This window comes from Oryza glaberrima, chromosome 2 (genome assembly GCF_000147395.1).
Source record: "Oryza glaberrima chromosome 2, OglaRS2, whole genome shotgun sequence".
In the NCBI taxonomy this organism is placed as follows: Eukaryota; Viridiplantae; Streptophyta; class Magnoliopsida; order Poales; family Poaceae; genus Oryza; species Oryza glaberrima.
Genome location: NC_068327.1, coordinates 20,628,654 through 20,647,815, shown reverse-complemented (window position 1 = coordinate 20,647,815; position 19,162 = coordinate 20,628,654). Strand labels below are relative to the sequence as shown.

Here is a 19,162-nt window from a genome sequence, read left to right as displayed (position 1 = left end):
CACTGCGGCCCATCCAAGATAAGCACAAGAGGGTTTACCTTTTTTTCGATATTTTTTTGCTATGCATATTCCCTTGACAAATTTCTCAAAAATATTTTTTGAGAATTACGCAGTACAACACAGACACTCACAACGCACGCGCACACGCAAACCCTACCACTATGAGCATCTTCGAAAACTGGGCCGGCAAATCCTGGAGAGATTGACGAAGTCACCACATGCGCCTACCACTGAAAGCACAACGCCGTTAAATCCTGGAAAATTCGACTCTCACTCAGGTGCTACTGAGACTCTTGTAACCACTAGGCTACAGGCCCTTTCGCTAAAAATATTATCTCTACTGCTTAAACAATCCGTAGTGGTGATGCCTCCTCCTCCGCACCACAATCCCGTGACTCCTCCGGATCGCGATCCCGATCCCCCATCGTTGCGTCACCTTCCTCCGCATCCAATCTCGCGCTGCCCCACATCGCCGCGCCCCATCCTCCTCGCCGCACCATGCCTCCACCGCCGGCGCCCCTATCGTCGCCGTCTCCTCCCCGCTCCCGGTCTCCATCGTTGCGCCCCCTTCTCAGCATCCAACCTCGCGCCGCCCTCCCATCTCGTGTGCACTCTCATAGATTAAAGGAGTGGATGAGGATCTGGTAAATAGTGGAGCTATTTTCATTGCGACGAAGTTGGTCAGCTCCAATTATTTATCTTTCGGTTCTCAAAAAAAAAAAATATCTTTCTATATCTCTCTATCTTTTTTACGAAGTTAGTAAGGAGAAGGAGGCACTGCAGTATCAGTTATTATATGATGTAGCTCTCTGTTTGTACTGCTATGCTTATTTAGTACTCCCTCCATTCCATATTTTTAATATATGACGCCGTTGACTTTTTGTGTTTGACCATTCGTCTTATTCAAATAATTTATGTAATTATCATTTATTTTATTATGATTTGATTCGTCATCAAATATTCTTTAAGCATGACATCAATATTTTTATATTTGCACAAAAATTTTAAATAAAACAAATGGTCAAACGTTAGTCGAAAAGTCAACGACATCGTATATTAAAATACGGAGGGAGTAACATTTTTCAGATATTGTCTCTATTTAGTTCTGCCTTCTCAATCTAAAATAATAAAATAATAAGATACGCTATTAATATCTAGGCTGAATTTGATCATCGTGTGTTACGAATGGAATGTGGTAGGCCTGTTTGCGAGGTTACAATGTCAACAGTCAGTTTACTTGCATACTCCCTTCGTTTCGAAATGTTTGACACCGTTGATTTTTTAGCACATGTTTGACCATTCGTCTTATTTAAAAACTTTTGTGAGATATGTAAAATTATATGTCTACATAAAAATATATTTAACAATGAATCAAATGATAGGAAAAGAATTAATAATTACTTAAATTTTTTGAATAAGAGGAATGGTCAAACATACGATAAAAAGTCAATGGCGTCAAACATTTCAAAACGGAGGGAGTATTAGATTGTCCTTAATACATACATTTGTTTACTAAATGCAGTTCTTGTCACAACTAAAATATGTGATGTTTGCAATCATATGTAAGTTGTCTGATGAATATCAAGAAGATGTAGGTAAAAGGAAGCCTGGCAAGATCAAATCAAATGGGAAAGGACGAAGGGCGAAGGCTATCTTAATTTCCCCCAAGCTCGCAAACTTGAGCTGGTCAGAAACCAGTACTGAGAATTCAGCTTTTCATTTATCACTATTTACATATGCTAGTAAGGTGCCCATGCGTTGAAACGGGAAATGCTATATATCAATTTCAAATTATGTTAAGTGAATAGATATTAAATATTCATTGAGTGAAAATTTGTTGAACACAGGAAAAAAAATCTAGCAATCTAAAGAAACTACAAATCATAATTGTTCTGTAGATTAATTTCAAAGCAAGAAACCTGTTTTCGTTACATAAGCATAATGCAAGCTTTCTGTCGCATAAAACAATCTCATGGCGTTTATTAAATTATAAAAAGGAAACATTGATAGAAGACTCCTATGAAAAAATTTGATGATGTCATACAAATTAAAGCACAAATAAAAAAAAAATCTAGAACATCAAGCATTTCCAGATATGTTATTTCTCATGGATGATCACCTCAAATTAAATCACTCCATATAGGTAAATAACTACCCTAATGTTGTGCATTTGCAATACACTTAATAAAATCTCGTGCGCCGCTAGGGATGTTGTTTTCACACTCATTTTGTTGGTACATCAGTAGATTTAGCAAAAAAAATTGCCTTAGCTTGTCACCATCCTGCACATGTATTTCTTTATAAGTTAAATATCTGTAATTATATAATATAATATTCGAATGATCAATGCCAGTTAGGATGTACATTAATAGCAGGCAAATGTAGTTCTTCATTTTTCCATGTACACATGAAGAGATGAACAAGAAAACCCGATAAACTCCTAAAGAAATTGAATAGTTAGCTACGCTTGCATTACACAATTAAATTTATTGGTTTGAACGAGTTTTTAGAAGAGAACTTACATGTCAAGAACTGGATTATTGACAATTATTTGGCTCCACAAGTTGATGTCTTCATTCGACCTAGAGCTAGGGCTTGCCTTCCGCATGGCTCTTCCGCATGGCTTTGTTGAAGTGCTCAGCAATAGCTAACAATTTTCTGATATGTATCATGTTTGGGTTATTTTTTATATTTTGGACTTGAATACACAACTGACCTGTCTTTTTGTCAAACCGGAACCACTTATATTTGACAAATAACCCAAACATAAGATACTAGTCCAGAATATAAAAATAACCCAAACATAAGATATGTTAGAAAAATGTTAGCTATTGTTGAGCACTTCAACAAAGCCATGCGGAAGGCATGCCCTAGCTCTAGGTCGAATGAATACATCAACTTGTGGAGCCAAATAATCGTCAACAATCTAGTTCTTGATAGGTAAGTTCTCTTCTAAAAACTCGTTCAAACCAATAATTTTAATTGTGTAATGCAAGGGTAGCTAACTATTCAATTTCCTTAGGAGTTTATCAGGCTTTCTTGTTCATCTCTTCATGTGTACATGGAAAAATGAAGAACTACATTTGCCGGCTATTAATGTATGTCCTGACTGGCATTGATCATTCAAATATTATATTATATAATTACAAATATTTAACTTATAAATAAATACATGTGCAGATGGTGACGAGCTAAGGCATTTTTTTTTTGCTAAATCTATTGATGTACCAACAAAATGAGTGTGAAAGCAACATCCCTAGCGGCGCACGAGATTTTATTAAGTGTATCACAAATACACAACATTAGGTAATTATTTGCCTATATGGAGTAACTTAATTTAAGGTGATCATCCATGAAAAATACAATATCTGTAAATGCTTGATGTTCTAGATTTTTTGTTTGTGCTTTAATTTGTATGGTATCATTAAATTTTCATAGCAGTCTTCTATCTATGTTGTCTTTTTATAATTTAATAAACACCATGGGATTGTTTCATGCGGCAGAAAGCTTTCATTATGCTTATGTAATGAAAACATATTTCTGCTTTGAAATTAATCTACAGAACAATTATGATTTGTAGTTTCTTTGGATTGCCAGATTTTTTTTCCTGTGTTCAACAAATTTTCACTCAATGATTATTTATTATCTTTTCACTTAATATAATTTGAAATTGATATATAGCATTTCCCGTTGCAACACACGGGCACCTTACTAGTCAAATGTAAAATATGATATAATTGTAGTGTAACCTAAATTTAACTACTACATCCATTCCCAAATATAAAGGATTTTGCCCACGTAGTGTGACGGAGGTAGTATAATATAACTTGTATGTAAATTTTACATAATTTTAGACCGTCAATTTACTCTGAGATTTGTGCAAATGGGGAAGGAGAAAATTACAACATGCACATAGGTAAGGGATTCGATCCCATAACCTCTCGTGAATAGTTTTTAAAAGTTGCATACAACCGTATATTATAGCCATGTGCAAATTACAATGTAATTATACTACAATTATATCCTATTTATATTTGGAAAAAATCTGGGAGAAAAGTTATCGACAGATATGTTGTAATGTAGATGTTTTCTACTTTTTACCTACGGTCTTATTCAATTTGGAGAGGATTAAAGGTGATTAGAGGGATTGAGAATGAATAATTCCATAACAGTAGTTGTGAAATAAATTATCTCTAATTCCTCTCTCATGAGGATTAACCGAATATGGCCTAATAGAAGAAATCATTCCAAATCACTATTTATACAGATGACCGGACTAAAACTTCTATATAGGCAGGAAGATCTTTGCTCCTTTTGTCCGTTGTGATGGTTTTCTCATCTTGGGTTTACTATGCTAGAGACATTGTTAGCAAAGTGGTGGACATGGCATAGTATAGCACGGTGGCGATCATTTAGACATCACATTTCTTCTCTATGCATAGGGAAAAGGACATAGATGTAACTAACTAACTAACTGACTATAATTCATATCAAATTTGGTAAAGTGCATTGCTAGTTACATAGAACAGACAACTCTCGCATTGCCCTCCCCCATGGGCGGCTCGGGAGGCGACGACCTGGCTGCCCCCTCTCCCCCACCTTCGTCCTCCGCCTCGCCGCCGCCTGAGCGGCCGCCGGCAAAGCCGCGCCGCCGCAAGGATGGCGGTGGCGGGGCTTCTCGCGCTCGGGCGGCCAGGGGAGCCGCCTAGGGCAGTGGTGGCGGTGACCGCCAGATCCGCACCGCAGTGGCCAGATTTGATGGGGTGGCAGCTGGCGGCGGGGACGGCGACGATGGCGGGTATGGCGAAGGCGACAGGAGGGGCGAGCTGCGCTGGGCAGCAGTGGCTGACGGCGGCCGGGATGGCGATGGCGGCGGGGATGGCGACGATGGGGTGGATCCGGTCACGCTGAAGGCGGATCTGGCGTCCCCGGAGGAGGATCTGCCCTCCCCCAGCGATCAGATCGGGAGAGGGCAAGCACGCAGTGGGAGAGCCTGTCAGGGCGGTGGGGTGGCTACGCGACCTTTTAGTGCGGCCCGGCCAAGGCTCGCAGCGGCGCGTCGGGCGCGACATCGACGGTGATGGGGTGGCACGGTGCACGTGCGGAGGGGCGGCTGATGGCAGAGGAGACTGGTGAGGCGCTAGGAGGCGCAGTCGGTATGGAGGCTGGCAAGGCGCGTCTGGCTCGTGGCCACGACGCAAGGAGGTGCAGGGAGGCTCGGGTGTCGGTGGCGGAGGCCGGCGTGTCGCAAGGAGATGTGGCCGGCATAGCGGGAGGCGAGGCTGGTGGAGGCAGAGGCCGGCGATGTGCATGCTGGTGCGACACGATGAGGCACGGCCGGTGGCGGCACGGGGAGGCTGGCTAGCGGGGGCGCCGGTGTAGTGGTGCCCACACGCCAGCAGAGGTTTAGATGGTGGTGGAACAATGGTGTGTCAGCTGTGGATATGCAGGCGACGGACGACGGGTGAAAACCCAGCCTGGCCTTGGTCGGGTCAGCGTTTCGAGCATCACTCCCCCTCTTGAGGGTGTTGTTATGCCGTCTCAACCCCTCTAGCGGCGCAGCCAGGTGAAAGCCTAGTCTCAGTTCTCTTTGCGACCTTGACGGACGGCGGCGGCCGCGGAGCTTCCATCGCTTCTCTCCTTGGAGACATTGTCTTTGGCATCCCCTTGCCGAAACCTTCAAAATAGCCGGCGCAAGCTCGCTCTAGATTAACGTCTTCTTGTGTTGGCGCTCTAGCTTCTGCAAGTTGTCCACATCGGAGGGTCTAGGGGGAGAGCGGTTCCATTCTCTCTCTCACCCTATCTCCCTCAACCCCAAAGATGTGGATAGACCGGGATTTCGTGTTGGTTGTAAGGGCTGGGTTTCGGGCGATCTTGGTTGTAGTTCCTTTGTTAGTCTAGCGGCGGTCAGTCCAGTGCTAGCCTTCTCCAGGGTTTTAGTGTTGGAGTTGTCGGTGGGTGGGTGGTGATATATTTTTTTCGTTTTTCTGGTTATGACCTCCCAGTGTAGTAATCTTGCATTTTTTTTTTCTGTTTTATCAATATGCACTGTCAGTGTGAGTCATTAAAAAAAATAATCAAATTTAAGTTTATTCGATGCCGATCTACAGGAGTTGCAAAGAAAAAGAAAAATAGCAATTCCTACGAGAAAAGCCGTATGAACCCAAATTTCTAACATGAGTTTTGTGTTACTTTTGCCTTTAATTAATTCATAGCTTTTATGTGCATGGCTAATCTTGTGTAACAGTTACATACACTTATTTTCGACATTGTATTCTATAATTATAGCATTAATTAATGATAAAATAGTGGCATTCTATGTGAAAACTTAATTTATGTCGTACTTTCTTGGGTTGCTATTTTTAAATTTTAGAACTTAATTTTAATTTTGAGAATCAATTTAGAAGTTTTTATTTCTTAGCTTTTGATCTACTATAAATCCCTCTATTCCAAAATATAACACCTAATTAGATGAGCCATATCTCCAACCAAATTCGTCGTACTAGTCTCATCTAACTTTAATCTCATCTAATTTTAAGTTGCTATATTTTAGGATATAGTCCATATATAAAAATTTTATTGTAAAATTATTTTTTTTTCATCACCACGTGTCTTCCGCGTATTAAGATGTAACCCCACGAAATATATATCCAAGCACGACATTTTTGAAACCAGGACACTTTGGATACTAGAACCATTCTACCGCTACAACCATGAAAAATACGAGGGAGAGAAAACCCAAAATACAGTAAATTGTTTCTATCCAAACTTGAATCGAGCCGATATTCAAGCGACATCTCGAAGGTAGAGAAAAAGAAAGACAATCATCTCGAACTCACCCTCCCACGCGTCCACCCACTATTGGCCCCCGCAGATTAGACTCCGCTCCCGCCGCGCCACACACGCCTCTCCCCACCAACGGCAACCCATCGCGTCGCATCGCATCGCACCCCTCGCCGCCGACTCGGCCGTGCCAAATCAAATTCCAAAAAAGTAGGCAAAAAAAAAAAAAGAAAAGAAGAAAAAACTCACTCGACTCGAGCGCGCGCGCCATGGCGGAGCGCATCGCCGCCTCCCTCCTCCCGGCTGCCTCGCCCTCGCCTGCTCCGTCCCCTTCCCCCCCGCGCCCCCGCGTCTCCGCCGCGGCCGCCGCCTCCTTCCCATGCTGCTCCACCAGCGCCGGCGGCCTCCGCCTCCGCTCCCGCCCGTCTCGCTTCCCGCAGGTTCGCAATAGTTTTAGCTCGGCTCGTGTTTTTTTTTTTTTGGGGGTGGGGGGGGGGGGGGGGTTGAATCGAGGTGTTCTGAGTTGACTGATGCGTGGCACCTGCAGAAGGCTGCGACGACGAGGAGCGGGCGCGCCGGCGCGGGGGCGCGGGCGGTGGTCCGGTGCATGGCGGCGGCGGCGGTGGCGGCGTCCGACGCGGCGCAGCTCAAGAGCGCCCGGGAGGACATCAGGGAGATCCTCAAGACCACCTACTGCCACCCCATCATGGTACGGAACGCCCGCGCCATCTCAGCTCTCACATCCATATGAACAGAGAAGAGTCAGAGATGATGAAATCCTGCGATCCTGCTACCATGTACAGGTCCGTCTTGGGTGGCACGATTCTGGCACGTACGACAAGAACATCGAGGAGTGGCCGCAGAGGGGCGGAGCCGACGGGAGCTTGAGATTTGACGCCGAATTGAGCCACGGAGCCAATGCTGGTACTTAATTTCTCGTGTCTCGGCAGTGCAATTTCGAATTCAGGAAATTCGTGGAGTAATCGTGCTGATTTCCTTCATAATCGTATGGTTTTGGTTGGAATTTTGATAGGTCTGATTAATGCTTTGAAGCTTATCCAACCAATCAAGGACAAATACCCGGGTATAACTTATGCTGATTTGTTCCAGTTGGCAAGTGCTACAGCAATTGAGGTCTCAGACTTCTTCTCTCTGCTCTAGTGACTTTGCTAGATATTTTTTGGATGATCGGTAGTCTATGTGCTTGAATCTTTTGAGAAAAATTTCTTGCAGGAAGCTGGTGGGCCGAAAATTCCAATGAAATATGGACGAGTTGATGTCACAGCAGCTGAGCAGTGCCCACCAGAGGGAAGGCTTCCTGGTCAGTGTTTCCATTAAGTTCTTCATTCTGTTTCTGATCAACGTTTGCATTTATGAATTGTGAGAGGAACTTATCAAAGAGTGACCTTCTGGTGTTGATAAATGCCCCCCAGATGCCGGTCCACGTGTGCCCGCTGATCATCTTAGGGAGGTATTCTACAGGATGGGCCTTGATGACAAGGTGTGGATGATGCAAAAAAGAAATTAGTTGCCTATCTGCTATTTGTTCTTCATGTATGTTGTATAACCATTTCTTTTGGACTATTTATGCAGGAAATTGTTGCATTATCTGGAGCACACACACTTGGAAGATCAAGACCTGACAGGAGTGGCTGGGGAAAGCCAGAAACAAAATATACTGTATGTTTTCTTGTCCACTTTGGAAACTCAACAGGAAAAATAAGTTATTTTCAGCAGTAGGAAGTTCTAGGCATGGCCAGACCTTCAATGTTCTACACTCTGGGTATAGAATATTACATTTTTGGGGCATTTGCAAATTTGCCACCGGTTTTTTCAATATTGCAAGGATGCTACTCGAATGACAGTTCTAGTGATATTTTTGTAATTTTCTAGTGGCAGTTTTGCAATAACGATTCAAAGTAGTGGTAAATTTGCAATTGCCCCTACATTTTTTGAGACATTCAGGCAGAGGTGAAAACAATGCATGTACTTTTTTGTGTTATCTTGTAAGTAAGCACCATATTATGCTTTTAAAATCCGTGAATACTTTTCCTTATGCTGTAAATAAATAATGTTTTAATTCAGGATTTTACAAAATGGGTTATCCTTACGTTTCTTTTGTATGCATATGGTAAAATAGAATTAGGATGCTAAGAACTTCATAGCTAACAACTTTGTCATTCTCTAAGCCCTGATACTTCTCTGTGGGGAAATGAAGATTAACTTTTCGATGCAATCTTACCTTAATCACACCAGCACAATAGCAAATCAGATTAGTTTCAGTTTTCAGACTGACATTTAAAGGTGGCTCCTATTATTGTGGTCTACAGAAGGATGGGCCTGGTGAACCTGGAGGGCAATCATGGACAGTTGAATGGTTGAAGTTTGATAACAGTTACTTCAAGGTGTGTTAGCATTTTGTCATGGTTTACAAAATTATTTTTTTCATTTGAATATGTGATGATTCAGCTGATGATAATGTTTCAGGACATAAAAGAGCAAAGGGACCAGGATCTTCTAGTGCTACCCACAGATGCTGCATTATTTGAGGATCCGTCCTTCAAGGTTATTTGGTTGTGCTCAATTTGTGGCTTGAATAGCTCACAGGTCACTGTCTGAAATATCTGCAACATATGCAGGTATATGCCGAAAAATATGCAGAGGATCAGGAGGCATTCTTTAAAGACTACGCTGAAGCTCATGCTAAACTGAGCGACCTTGGTGCAAAGTTCGATCCACCTGAGGTGAGGACTACCATCTTTTTTTTCATTTTGATCTCCTGGCAACCAATTGTGCCTAAACAATCATAAACAATACGAAAGACACTTAAGCTCTTAAGTTCTTTTATTAGAACATGCCAGATTTTCTTCCTCTTGTTTGCAAGTTCAAAACATGACTCCCTGATTCCTCGTCCACATCGAGTAGATATCTTTTGTAATGTATTTTTTTTCTAGAGAATTCAGTAATGTACTTATGTGACAGTAAGATGGAGTACTGGACCTTCAGGACAGAAATATAGTTCAGATAGTTTTTCTTTTTACCGAATGTAATCCAAACACTGGGAGTTTGAGGTAGTCCATCATATCAATCTTTCTTCTGCAATGCAACGAAATGGGGTTTACTATGGCAGCTTTTCTTAGCTGTTCTTCATGTAAAAACCAGTGCAATTGTAGGTTGGATATTTACAGAGTCCAACTTTACCAGCCTTCGATCAGGAAGTGATGGATGTGATTTTCCTGCAGGGATTTTCACTGGACGATGAACCAGCCGTCGAAGAGAAGGATCCTGAACCAGCACCAGCGCCAGCAGCAGCACCACCACCTCCACCAGTCGAGGAGAAGAAGGAAGCTGAACCAACTCCAGAACCAGTAACGGTAGGAGCAGCAGTGGCATCATCGCCAGCAGATGACAACAACGGTGCAGCACCGCAACCAGAGCCCTTCGTCGCTGCGAAATACTCCTACGGAAAGGTATGCACTCTCCACGAAGCCTAGCTTCTAGCCCTAGATTTGATGGACAATGCATGGTATCTTGCAATGGCTTTTGCAGAAGGAGCTGTCGGACTCGATGAAGCAGAAGATCAGGGCGGAGTACGAGGGATTCGGAGGCAGCCCGGACAAGCCTCTGCAGTCCAACTACTTCCTCAACATCATGCTCTTGATCGGAGGGCTGGCCTTCTTGACGTCTCTGCTCGGGAGCTGAGAGCGATGGTCTGATGACCTCCTCTGATGAGTGTTTTGTGTTGTTCTGCCTGTGCTAAGATTTGCGTGTTTCTCTTTCCATGTTTTGAGTCGTTATTCCGTAAATAAATTGAGGTAAAAGGATGGGCATGTGAATGGATTCCAGTACTTTCTGAACTTCTTGAGTAATTCCTCTAGAGAAATATTTGTCGGAGAGAAATGTCACATTATCTAGTTGTCATGGCTCATGACTACATTCTCTATACTGAGGGAAATTATGACATTCTCTAAACTAAGGAGGGAAATAATGAGGACACCCCATATATCACTCTTTCTTATGGCATGTTCAGTATAAAAGGAAAGTGCATTTTCCTCTCCAAGAACATTGTATATATATTTACTTCTTAAAAATAGGGAGATGGATTTTTATCCCTGGAGGGGATATTCTCTTGTATTTTTTATGCCATCTAAATAGTTAGAAAAAAATGATTTTTTTTAAGACATAGATCATCATGAGATATATCACTCTATAAGTTCAAATTCGAATTCTACAGTTCTCCGACTGTGGTGGCAGTCCTCTCCTCTCCTCTTTCCTAGAGGATTTGGCGGCAGCTGATCGGGGTGGCAACAAGCAGATGGGTCAGCGCCAGTCAGCGATAGCATGCAACGCAAGATCAAGGCCGGGACAAGCTCCTCCCTCTTTGGCCGCCACCGCCATCTCTCCCTTCTTAGGCTGACGCCATCAAGGCTCGTGGCGAGGAGGTACATCTAAGAAGCTGGCGTATTGCTAGGCGGCGCAAATCTAGTTGATGAGGCCACATGAGGTTCATGGTGGCACAACTCGAGGTTGGACCAACGAGCTCTACGGTGATGGGATCAAATCTGTAGCGACGGTAAAAGGCCCTTCTTCTCCTCCCAGCATCCATGTCATTCCCCAATCCCGTTCACGGCATTGTCGTCTTTCCTCAAGTCTAGTAGATCTGGGTTCCACTGCTTTGAGCTCCGTGCGAGGAGTGGCTCAGGAAATAGGGGACCACATGCATCATGTGGGTACGGCTTGCCCAACGGGGCTAGGAGGATCGGAAGAATGGCCGACCTCACCTCTCTTTCATGGCCGGAGCACTACTTGTCATCGATTCTGCTGTATCCAAGATCCGCTAGGAGACCACTCCTCGACGCAGCTGTAGATCAATGCTCGCTGGCTCACCGCCCCGCCACGGGACCCCACCCCACCACGACGGGCGTTGCGCGGTTGGTCTCTCATCTGCACGGTTAGACCATTCACAGTGCACTGAGGTGTCATTAAGCCTCAACTGGCTAGCTTAGAGACTGCCCTCCACCTCAGCATATTTTGTTGCCTCACCAAGAATTAAAATATATTGCACTTTCCTTATCAAAACTACAGCTCTAGGCCTATACAATTTCGTGTGCCGTGCCCCTCCAGGAAGAGAGAGAGGACCGATAATCTCCCTTGTCCCCTTGGAAATCGACCCTGAATCTAGTGGCACATTAACGGAACCAGGATTTAGATATGGGAAAAACCTAACAGTTTTGGAGGAGACTTAATACACTATATTTGTTAGGTTAATTTCCAAATTAATTAGATGATTATATGTAAAAAAATACATTTATTATTATTTAAAGCAATAAAAAAAGAAATTACATGATTATTTATATTTTTAGAAAAAAGGCTTTTGTCCTGCTTTTGATTGAAAGCAATCATGATTATTATTCAAACTAAAAAAAAAAGGAAAACTCAAACATGGGACAAGGAGTGGCCCGTGCAGCCCCTCTTGCTGCTGCTGCTGCTGCTGCTGCTACTGCTGCTACCATGATCTTCTCTCGAACACTCCTAGGAGAATCCCGACGACCTCACCAACTCTGTCACATGATCTCTAACAAGGGGGAAAAACATGTTCCAGTTTTTGGTGCAACACGCGGAGAATTCAAGCAAGAGAATTTCTTTTCTGCCAGTAAAATTTCTAATTTTATATCCATGTGTCAATGGTATTGTGCTAGTGCTATATACCGGTACAAAGGATGACTTGACCGCCATATAGATGTGAGTGAAATCACCTTGGGTGCAGTCAGGAACTCAGGATTACGTTGATCTGGTATAGTATCGTAAGAATAGGGGTATGTTTAACCGGTACTATTGCTCATGGGGTTAAAATTTAAATTAGAACAATTCGAAAGTATGAACATTTTCAATTAAGAAGTAAAGTTGTGTTTTGAGCAATAAGCAACATGGGTTTAGCAATACCAATAACCAGAAGGGAGGAAGGCTACTGGACTTGAGAACCTGAAGTCTTCGAGCCTTTCACATTCACGTTAGTTAACTAATATGTTGACTCAGAAAGATGATAGCTACTTGACTGGATAATCTGAAGTCTTGAGTCTTCCACATTAATACGTTGATACAGAGGGGTGATGTGATACAACATTGAATTTGATTGCTATATTCCTACTCCCTCTGTCCCAAAAATCTTAACCTAAGCGAAGATGTGACCCTGACCCTTCTATTACAATGAACTTAGACAATCCTCTGTCCAGATTCGTTGTACTGAAAGGGGTCACGTCACTTAGGTTGAGTTTTATTTTTGGAACGGATGGACTACCTTGATTTGAAGTACACCAGATGCCATCATGTGTTCCAAGCATGTTGCTTATTAATTTCTTTTGAATTTTGATGGTGATCTACAAGACTACAAACAAGTGTGCACCTGTACCTTATAATGCTTTATGAGGCGATTGATGACAGTAGAAATTAATTCTGTTCAGAAGACGTATAGAGTAGGTTTTGCCCCTTGAAGAATGATATAACTGGTTACTCGGCGGGTGATGATAATCACAGTCTCTGCATACTGTAGCTACCTAAATCTGAGAGATAATAATGAAGGAATAGTACTATATAAGCTACTGCTAGTGCCTGGGAAAGAACATTAAAACCAACCTCTAGCCAAGCCCTTTCTACTCTAGCAAAGCCATGGAACCCCTATCTCTCCTAAAATTGGTTCTGCCATTAGCTATACTAATATTTCCACCACTTCTCCCTCCTGCCATTGCCGTGCCATCCATTGAAGAGCAAGCTGGAGCTCTGATTGCCTGGAAGGCAACCCTGCAAACCCAGCAACCCTTGCAGTCTTGGGATAGCAAGGCACTGCCATGCAGCAACTGGCATGGCATCGGGTGTGGCGCACGACAAGGGCAGATGGTTATCACCAAGATTGCTCTGCGCGGAATGAGGCTGAGGGGCTCACTCGAGGCCCTCAACTTCTCGGCCCTGACGACCCTGACGAGCATTGATCTCTCATACAACATGCTTACTGGGAGGATCCCTCGGAGTATCGCGTCCCTCAAGGAGCTCAGATACCTGTTCCTGCACAACAATCAGATAAGGGGATCCTTATTCCAATTGGCCTTAGGAGCTTTAGCAAAACTGAGATTCTTAGTGCTAAGCAATAATTTACTTTCGAGTTCAGTACCAAAGGAAATAGGTGAGCTGGAAAGACTAGTGAGCCTAAACTTGTCAAGCAATCAACTGAGTGGTTATATACCTTCTGAAATTCGGTCCCTTGGTAAGTTGGTTATACTGGATTTGTCCAATAACAACCTTATTGGTCTTCTAGACAACTTGTTCATACGAAACAAACCAGGTGAATATAGCAATCAATCATCTCTGTCAAATCTAAAGCTTTTAGAACTATCCAGAAACCACTTAACAGGTCCAATTCCCCATGAGTTGGGAAACTTAGTGAGCCTAGAATACCTACATCTTAGTCGAAACAATCTTGTTGATTCCATCCCAACCAAGATCAGTAAGTTAACAGAGCTCAAGTCCTTGGATCTTTCAAATAATAACCTATTTGGAAATATTCCTAAGCAGATTGGAAATTTGGTGAAGTTGAGGTCCATAAAACTTAATTCCAATAAATTATTAGGTACCATTTCAAATAATATAGGGAATCTGACTAAAATCACTACATTATGCCTCTATAATAATACACTTTCTGGGCATATTTCTCAAGAACTAGGTAAGCTAGTGAATTTAGAGAATTTTGATCTTTCTGAAAACATGCTCACAGGTTCCATTCCAAACAGCTTAGGGAATTTGACTAAACTCATTGACTTATCACTCTTTGAAAACAACCTTTCTGGACACATTCCTCAAGAACTAGGTTACCTGGTGAACATAAAGAACTTATCGCTTTCTTCAAATAACCTCACGGGTTTGATTCCAGATAGCTTAGGGAATCTATCTAAACTTTCCCACTTGTTTTTGTGGCAGAATCAACTTTCTGGGCATATTTCTCAAGTACTAGGTAAGCTGGTGAATTTAGAGAATATAGATCTTTTCGAAAACATGCTCACAGGTTCCATTCCAAACTGCTTAGGAAATTTGACTAAACTCACTTACTTATCGCTTTTTTCAAACAATCTCACAGGTTTGATCCCAGATAGCTTAGGGAATCTGTCTAAACTGTCCCACTTGTTTCTTTTGCAGAATCAACTTTTTGGGCATATTTCTCAAGAACTAGGTAAGCTAGTGAATTTAGAGAATTTAGATCTTTCAGAAAACAAGCTCACAGGTTCCATTCCAAACAGCTTAGGGAATTTGACTAAACTCACTGTCTTATCACTTTATAAAAACCAACTTTCTGGACACATTCCTCAAGAACTAGGTTACTTGGTGAACTTAAAGAACTTATCGCTTTCTTCAAATAACCTCACGGGTTTGATTCCAGATAGCTTAGGTAATCTGTCTAAACTCTCCCACTTGTTTCTATGGCAGAATCAACTTTCTGGGCATATTTCTCAAGTACTAGGTAAGCTGGTGGATTTAGAGAATTTAGATCTTTCAGAAAACAAGCTCACAGGTTCCATTCCAAACAGCTTAGGGAATTTGACTAAACTCACAGACTTATCACTTTTTGAAAACCAATTTTCTGGACACATTCCTCAAGAACTAGGTTACCTGGTGAACTTAAAGAACTTATCGCTTTCTTCAAACAACCTCATAGGTTTGATCCCAGATAGCTTAGGGAATTTGACTAAACTCATTACCTTGTATCTTGCATTCAATCAAATTTCTGGATCCATTCCTCAAAACATTGGCAGCTTAATGAATCTAAATATTTTGGAAATTGGTGTTAACAATCTCTCCGGTGTGTTACCATCGGGTCTATGCTCGGGGGGGCGGCTAGAATATTTAACTGCTTACGACAACAAACTGGTTGGACCCTTGCCAACAAGCTTGCTAAACTGCAAAACCCTAGTTAGAGTACGTCTTGAGCAAAATCAACTTGAAGGAGATATCTCTGAGCTGGGCCTTCATCCAAACCTTGTCTATATTGACATGAGCTCAAATAAACTGTTTGGACAATTATCTCATCACTGGGGTGAGTGCACCAAACTTACCCTTTTATGTGCATCGAATAATTGCATCACCGGAACTATACCATCAAGCATGGGGAAAATGTCTCAGTTACGGAGATTTGATGTTTCATCAAATAAAATTGAAGGACACATTCCACCAGAAATTGGTAACCTATTATCTCTATTCAATTTGAGTCTTGCAAGCAACTTGCTCCAGGGGCGCATACCGGAGGAAGTAGGCTATCTACAAAATCTGGAATATCTGGATTTATCATCAAACAACCTAAGTGGACCGATACAAGGATCAGTTGAAAACTGTTTGAAACTTAGTTTTCTAAACCTGGGGCATAATCACCTCGACGGAAGCATTCCTATCAAACTTGGTATGCTGATAAACCTCCGAGAAATTTTGGATCTAAGTGACAATTCATTTGCTGGAATCATACCAAGTCAGCTGGGTAGTTTGAGCATGCTTGAAGCTCTGAATCTTTCTCACAATGCACTGAGCGGCAGCATACCACCATCATTTCAGGGTATGATCAGCCTCTCAACCATGGATGTATCTTATAATAATTTGGAAGGGCCAGTGCCACATATTAAGTTCTTGGAAGAAGCTCCAATTGAGTGGTTCATGCACAATAAACACTTGTGTGGTACAATCAAAACTTTACCCCCTTGTAATCTTGCTCAGACAGGTAGCCGAGGAAGGAAATTCAAACCCATTTTACTTGGTATTATTGCGGCTGTTGCTGGCATATCTGTTATGTTCATAACTACACTAATGACATGGCAATGCAGACAAAAGAAATCTGAGGATCAAAGTGAAAATGGAGTTGGAGATCCGAATGTGTTTTCCGTCTGGAACTTTGATGGAGGAGACATATGCAAGCAGATTTTTGAAGCCACAGAAAATTTTGATGAAACTCACTGCATTGGTACGGGAGGAAACGGATCTGTCTACAGAGCTAAATTATCAACAGATGAGATATTTGCAGTAAAGAAAATTCATATGATGGATGATGACGCGCTAATATTTAAGCGGGAAGTAGATGCTTTGATGAGTGTTCGGCATCGGAATATTGTGAAACTCTTTGGGTACTGTTCTGCAGTTCACGGCAAATTCCTTGTATACGAATACATGGATAGAGGAAGCTTGTCAAGATATTTGGAGAACCATAATACTGCAATTGAATTGGATTGGATGCGAAGGATAAGTATTGTCAAGGATGTTACTAATGCTTTGTCTTACATACATCATGATTGCTTTGCACCCATAGTCCATCGAGATATAACAAGCAAAAACATTTTACTCGATCAGGAATTCAGAGCTTGCATATCTGATTTTGGTATAGCCAAAATTCTAGATGTGGAGGCATCAAACTGCACAAAGCTTGCTGGAACTAAAGGTTATCTTGCTCCTGGTAAATTTTATAATATATCTGTTACATCCTTTTGTATTTTTGCTCATATTTATTTATACAATTATTTGAGCTAACACAATCTTAAATATTGATGTGGCAGAGCTTGCATATACAACAAGGGTGACAGAAAAGTGCGATGTTTATAGCTTCGGAGTGCTCATCTTTGAGTTGTTTATGGGACATCATCCAGGTGACTTACTTTCATCCCTCTCCATGGCCAGCAAATGTACATCACTGGAGGATTTGTTGGACACCCGGCTCCCACTTCCTAAAGCTGAGACAACAACTGAGATCTTCAGAATGATCACGGCTGCTGTGCTGTGCTTAGATCCCAATCCAACATGTCGTCCAACAATGCGGCATGTAACTCGGATGTTCTCTACGGTTGAAGGACCTAGCAATACTGAACATCTACATGCTGACATAGTCATATCTGCCTAATACCAGTGAATGTTGTCAGAAAATTGCTGTTACTCCTGTTGCTCAGAGTTTTTCCCCTGAAGAAAATTGTTGTTTCTTTGGAGGCACTCTATTGCACCTTTTGGCCTTTACCTGTAGACTGTTAAGCGTCACTGGTATGATGATGTTTTGCGTTGCCTCTACTCTCGTCTGTACTCTTTTCATTGGGGGAATTTCTGTGCACCTAAGCTCAATTCAAGTGTATTCAGGGGCTGAATTAACACACGAATGGGATGAAATTATGTGGACTGACGGGCGAATTCAGTCGCTTACTTCCCAAATTCACATCCACCTATGGGCTGAAATCACATGCAACTAAAGCCCTAGTTCAACTACTCCCTCTGCTCAAAATAAAAAAATATTTCTAGTCCCTTCCCTTTTGAGTTAAGTAATAATCATATTGGAGTTTGTTAAATTATAGGATACATGTATCGGGAGTACGTAAATAGAGAAATAATTGTATTAGGATTTGATAAAGTAAAAATATTTAATCCTTTTGTTTTATATTGATACGTGTAGGATGTGTGTAAAACGAAAATTATTTCGAGACAGACGGGACAGAGGGAGTAGCCGCCATTGAGTTTGCGTCTCGCAAGCAAATTGCATATCTAACATCGCATAAGATTGGATTTGTTGGAATACCATCACTTAAATGAGATTTGCTAGAATATCACTCTCAACTAGGACGTCTTCGCTAAAATATCATCCCGGAAGAAAATGCCCCTTGCTCTACCTCTTCCACCTCTGGCATGAGGAAACAGCAATGGTGCGGGGCACGGCAACGGTGCGTGAGAAGAGGAGCGGACAGCAGCAGTCTCCTCCGTCTCCTACTTCACCATGGCATCCGAAGTCGATGCCTTCTGCGCTCGCCTCAATGTGCTGCCCTCACCGCCAGCGAGTTCGTCTGCTTGCCTCGACGCACTACCCCTGTCGCCGGTGAGTTCGTCCTTGTCGATGGGCAGGGTGAAAGGTGGGAATGATCGGGAGGGTAGCGCCCCCATCACTGCCACGCAAGCTGGCACCAGTGGCACATCGGTGGAGCTAGCAGTGGCTGCCGGCAGCTCTCCCAGCATTGGAAGGAGGAAGAAGAAGAATAAGGGGCATTTTCAACCAAGATGGAATTAGCGAAGACGTCCTAGTTGAGAGTAGTATTCTAGCGAAACTCATTTAAGTGATGGTATTCCAACAAATCCAATCTTATGTGATGATAGATATGCCATTCTCGCGTTTGGAAGCTCTGTGGCCAACATCGCCTCCTCAGCGGCGTGGCCATCAATGAATACTTGCCGTGCCGCCACTCGGCCCCATCCCACCACGTACGGTAGACGTGCACTTGGCCTTTGTCACCTCGTCTGCGCCGCCACCGACGTCCCCTACCCTTGGAAATCGGCCAAGATCCATGGCATGAACCGGGTGTAGGTGCTGCTGCGACGCTGAGCACGC

The 19,162-nt window shown here is 42.7% G+C and overlaps 2 protein-coding genes across 3 annotated transcripts; both read left to right on the top strand.

Moving 5' to 3' along the window:
• The first annotated feature begins 6,981 nt into the window (after nt 1-6,981).
• Nucleotides 6,982-10,801, top strand: LOC127764204 (probable L-ascorbate peroxidase 8, chloroplastic). Of its 2 annotated transcripts, none has more exons than XM_052289052.1 (12): nt 6,982-7,223; nt 7,334-7,492; nt 7,587-7,707; nt 7,817-7,917; nt 8,017-8,104; nt 8,217-8,284; nt 8,377-8,463; nt 9,114-9,188; nt 9,271-9,348; nt 9,423-9,527; nt 10,026-10,253; nt 10,333-10,801. In XM_052289052.1, exons 1-12 carry the CDS (start codon nt 7,053-7,055, stop codon nt 10,483-10,485), a joined length of 1,434 nt encoding a protein of 477 aa, XP_052145012.1. In that variant the 5' UTR covers nt 6,982-7,052; the 3' UTR covers nt 10,486-10,801. The 2 variants fall into 2 exon arrangements, with proteins under 2 accessions (XP_052145012.1, XP_052145011.1); XM_052289051.1 differs by having other exon boundaries at nt 7,331-7,492.
• A 2,648-nt stretch (nt 10,802-13,449) lies between these two features.
• On the top strand, nt 13,450-17,701 carry LOC127762582 (probable leucine-rich repeat receptor-like protein kinase At1g35710). Its single transcript, XM_052287074.1, has 5 exons — nt 13,450-14,083; nt 14,549-14,641; nt 15,002-15,217; nt 15,290-17,260; nt 17,361-17,701. Exons 1-5 carry the CDS (start codon nt 13,450-13,452, stop codon nt 17,699-17,701), a joined length of 3,255 nt encoding a protein of 1,084 aa, XP_052143034.1.
• Nucleotides 17,702-19,162: the final 1,461 nt, after the last annotated feature.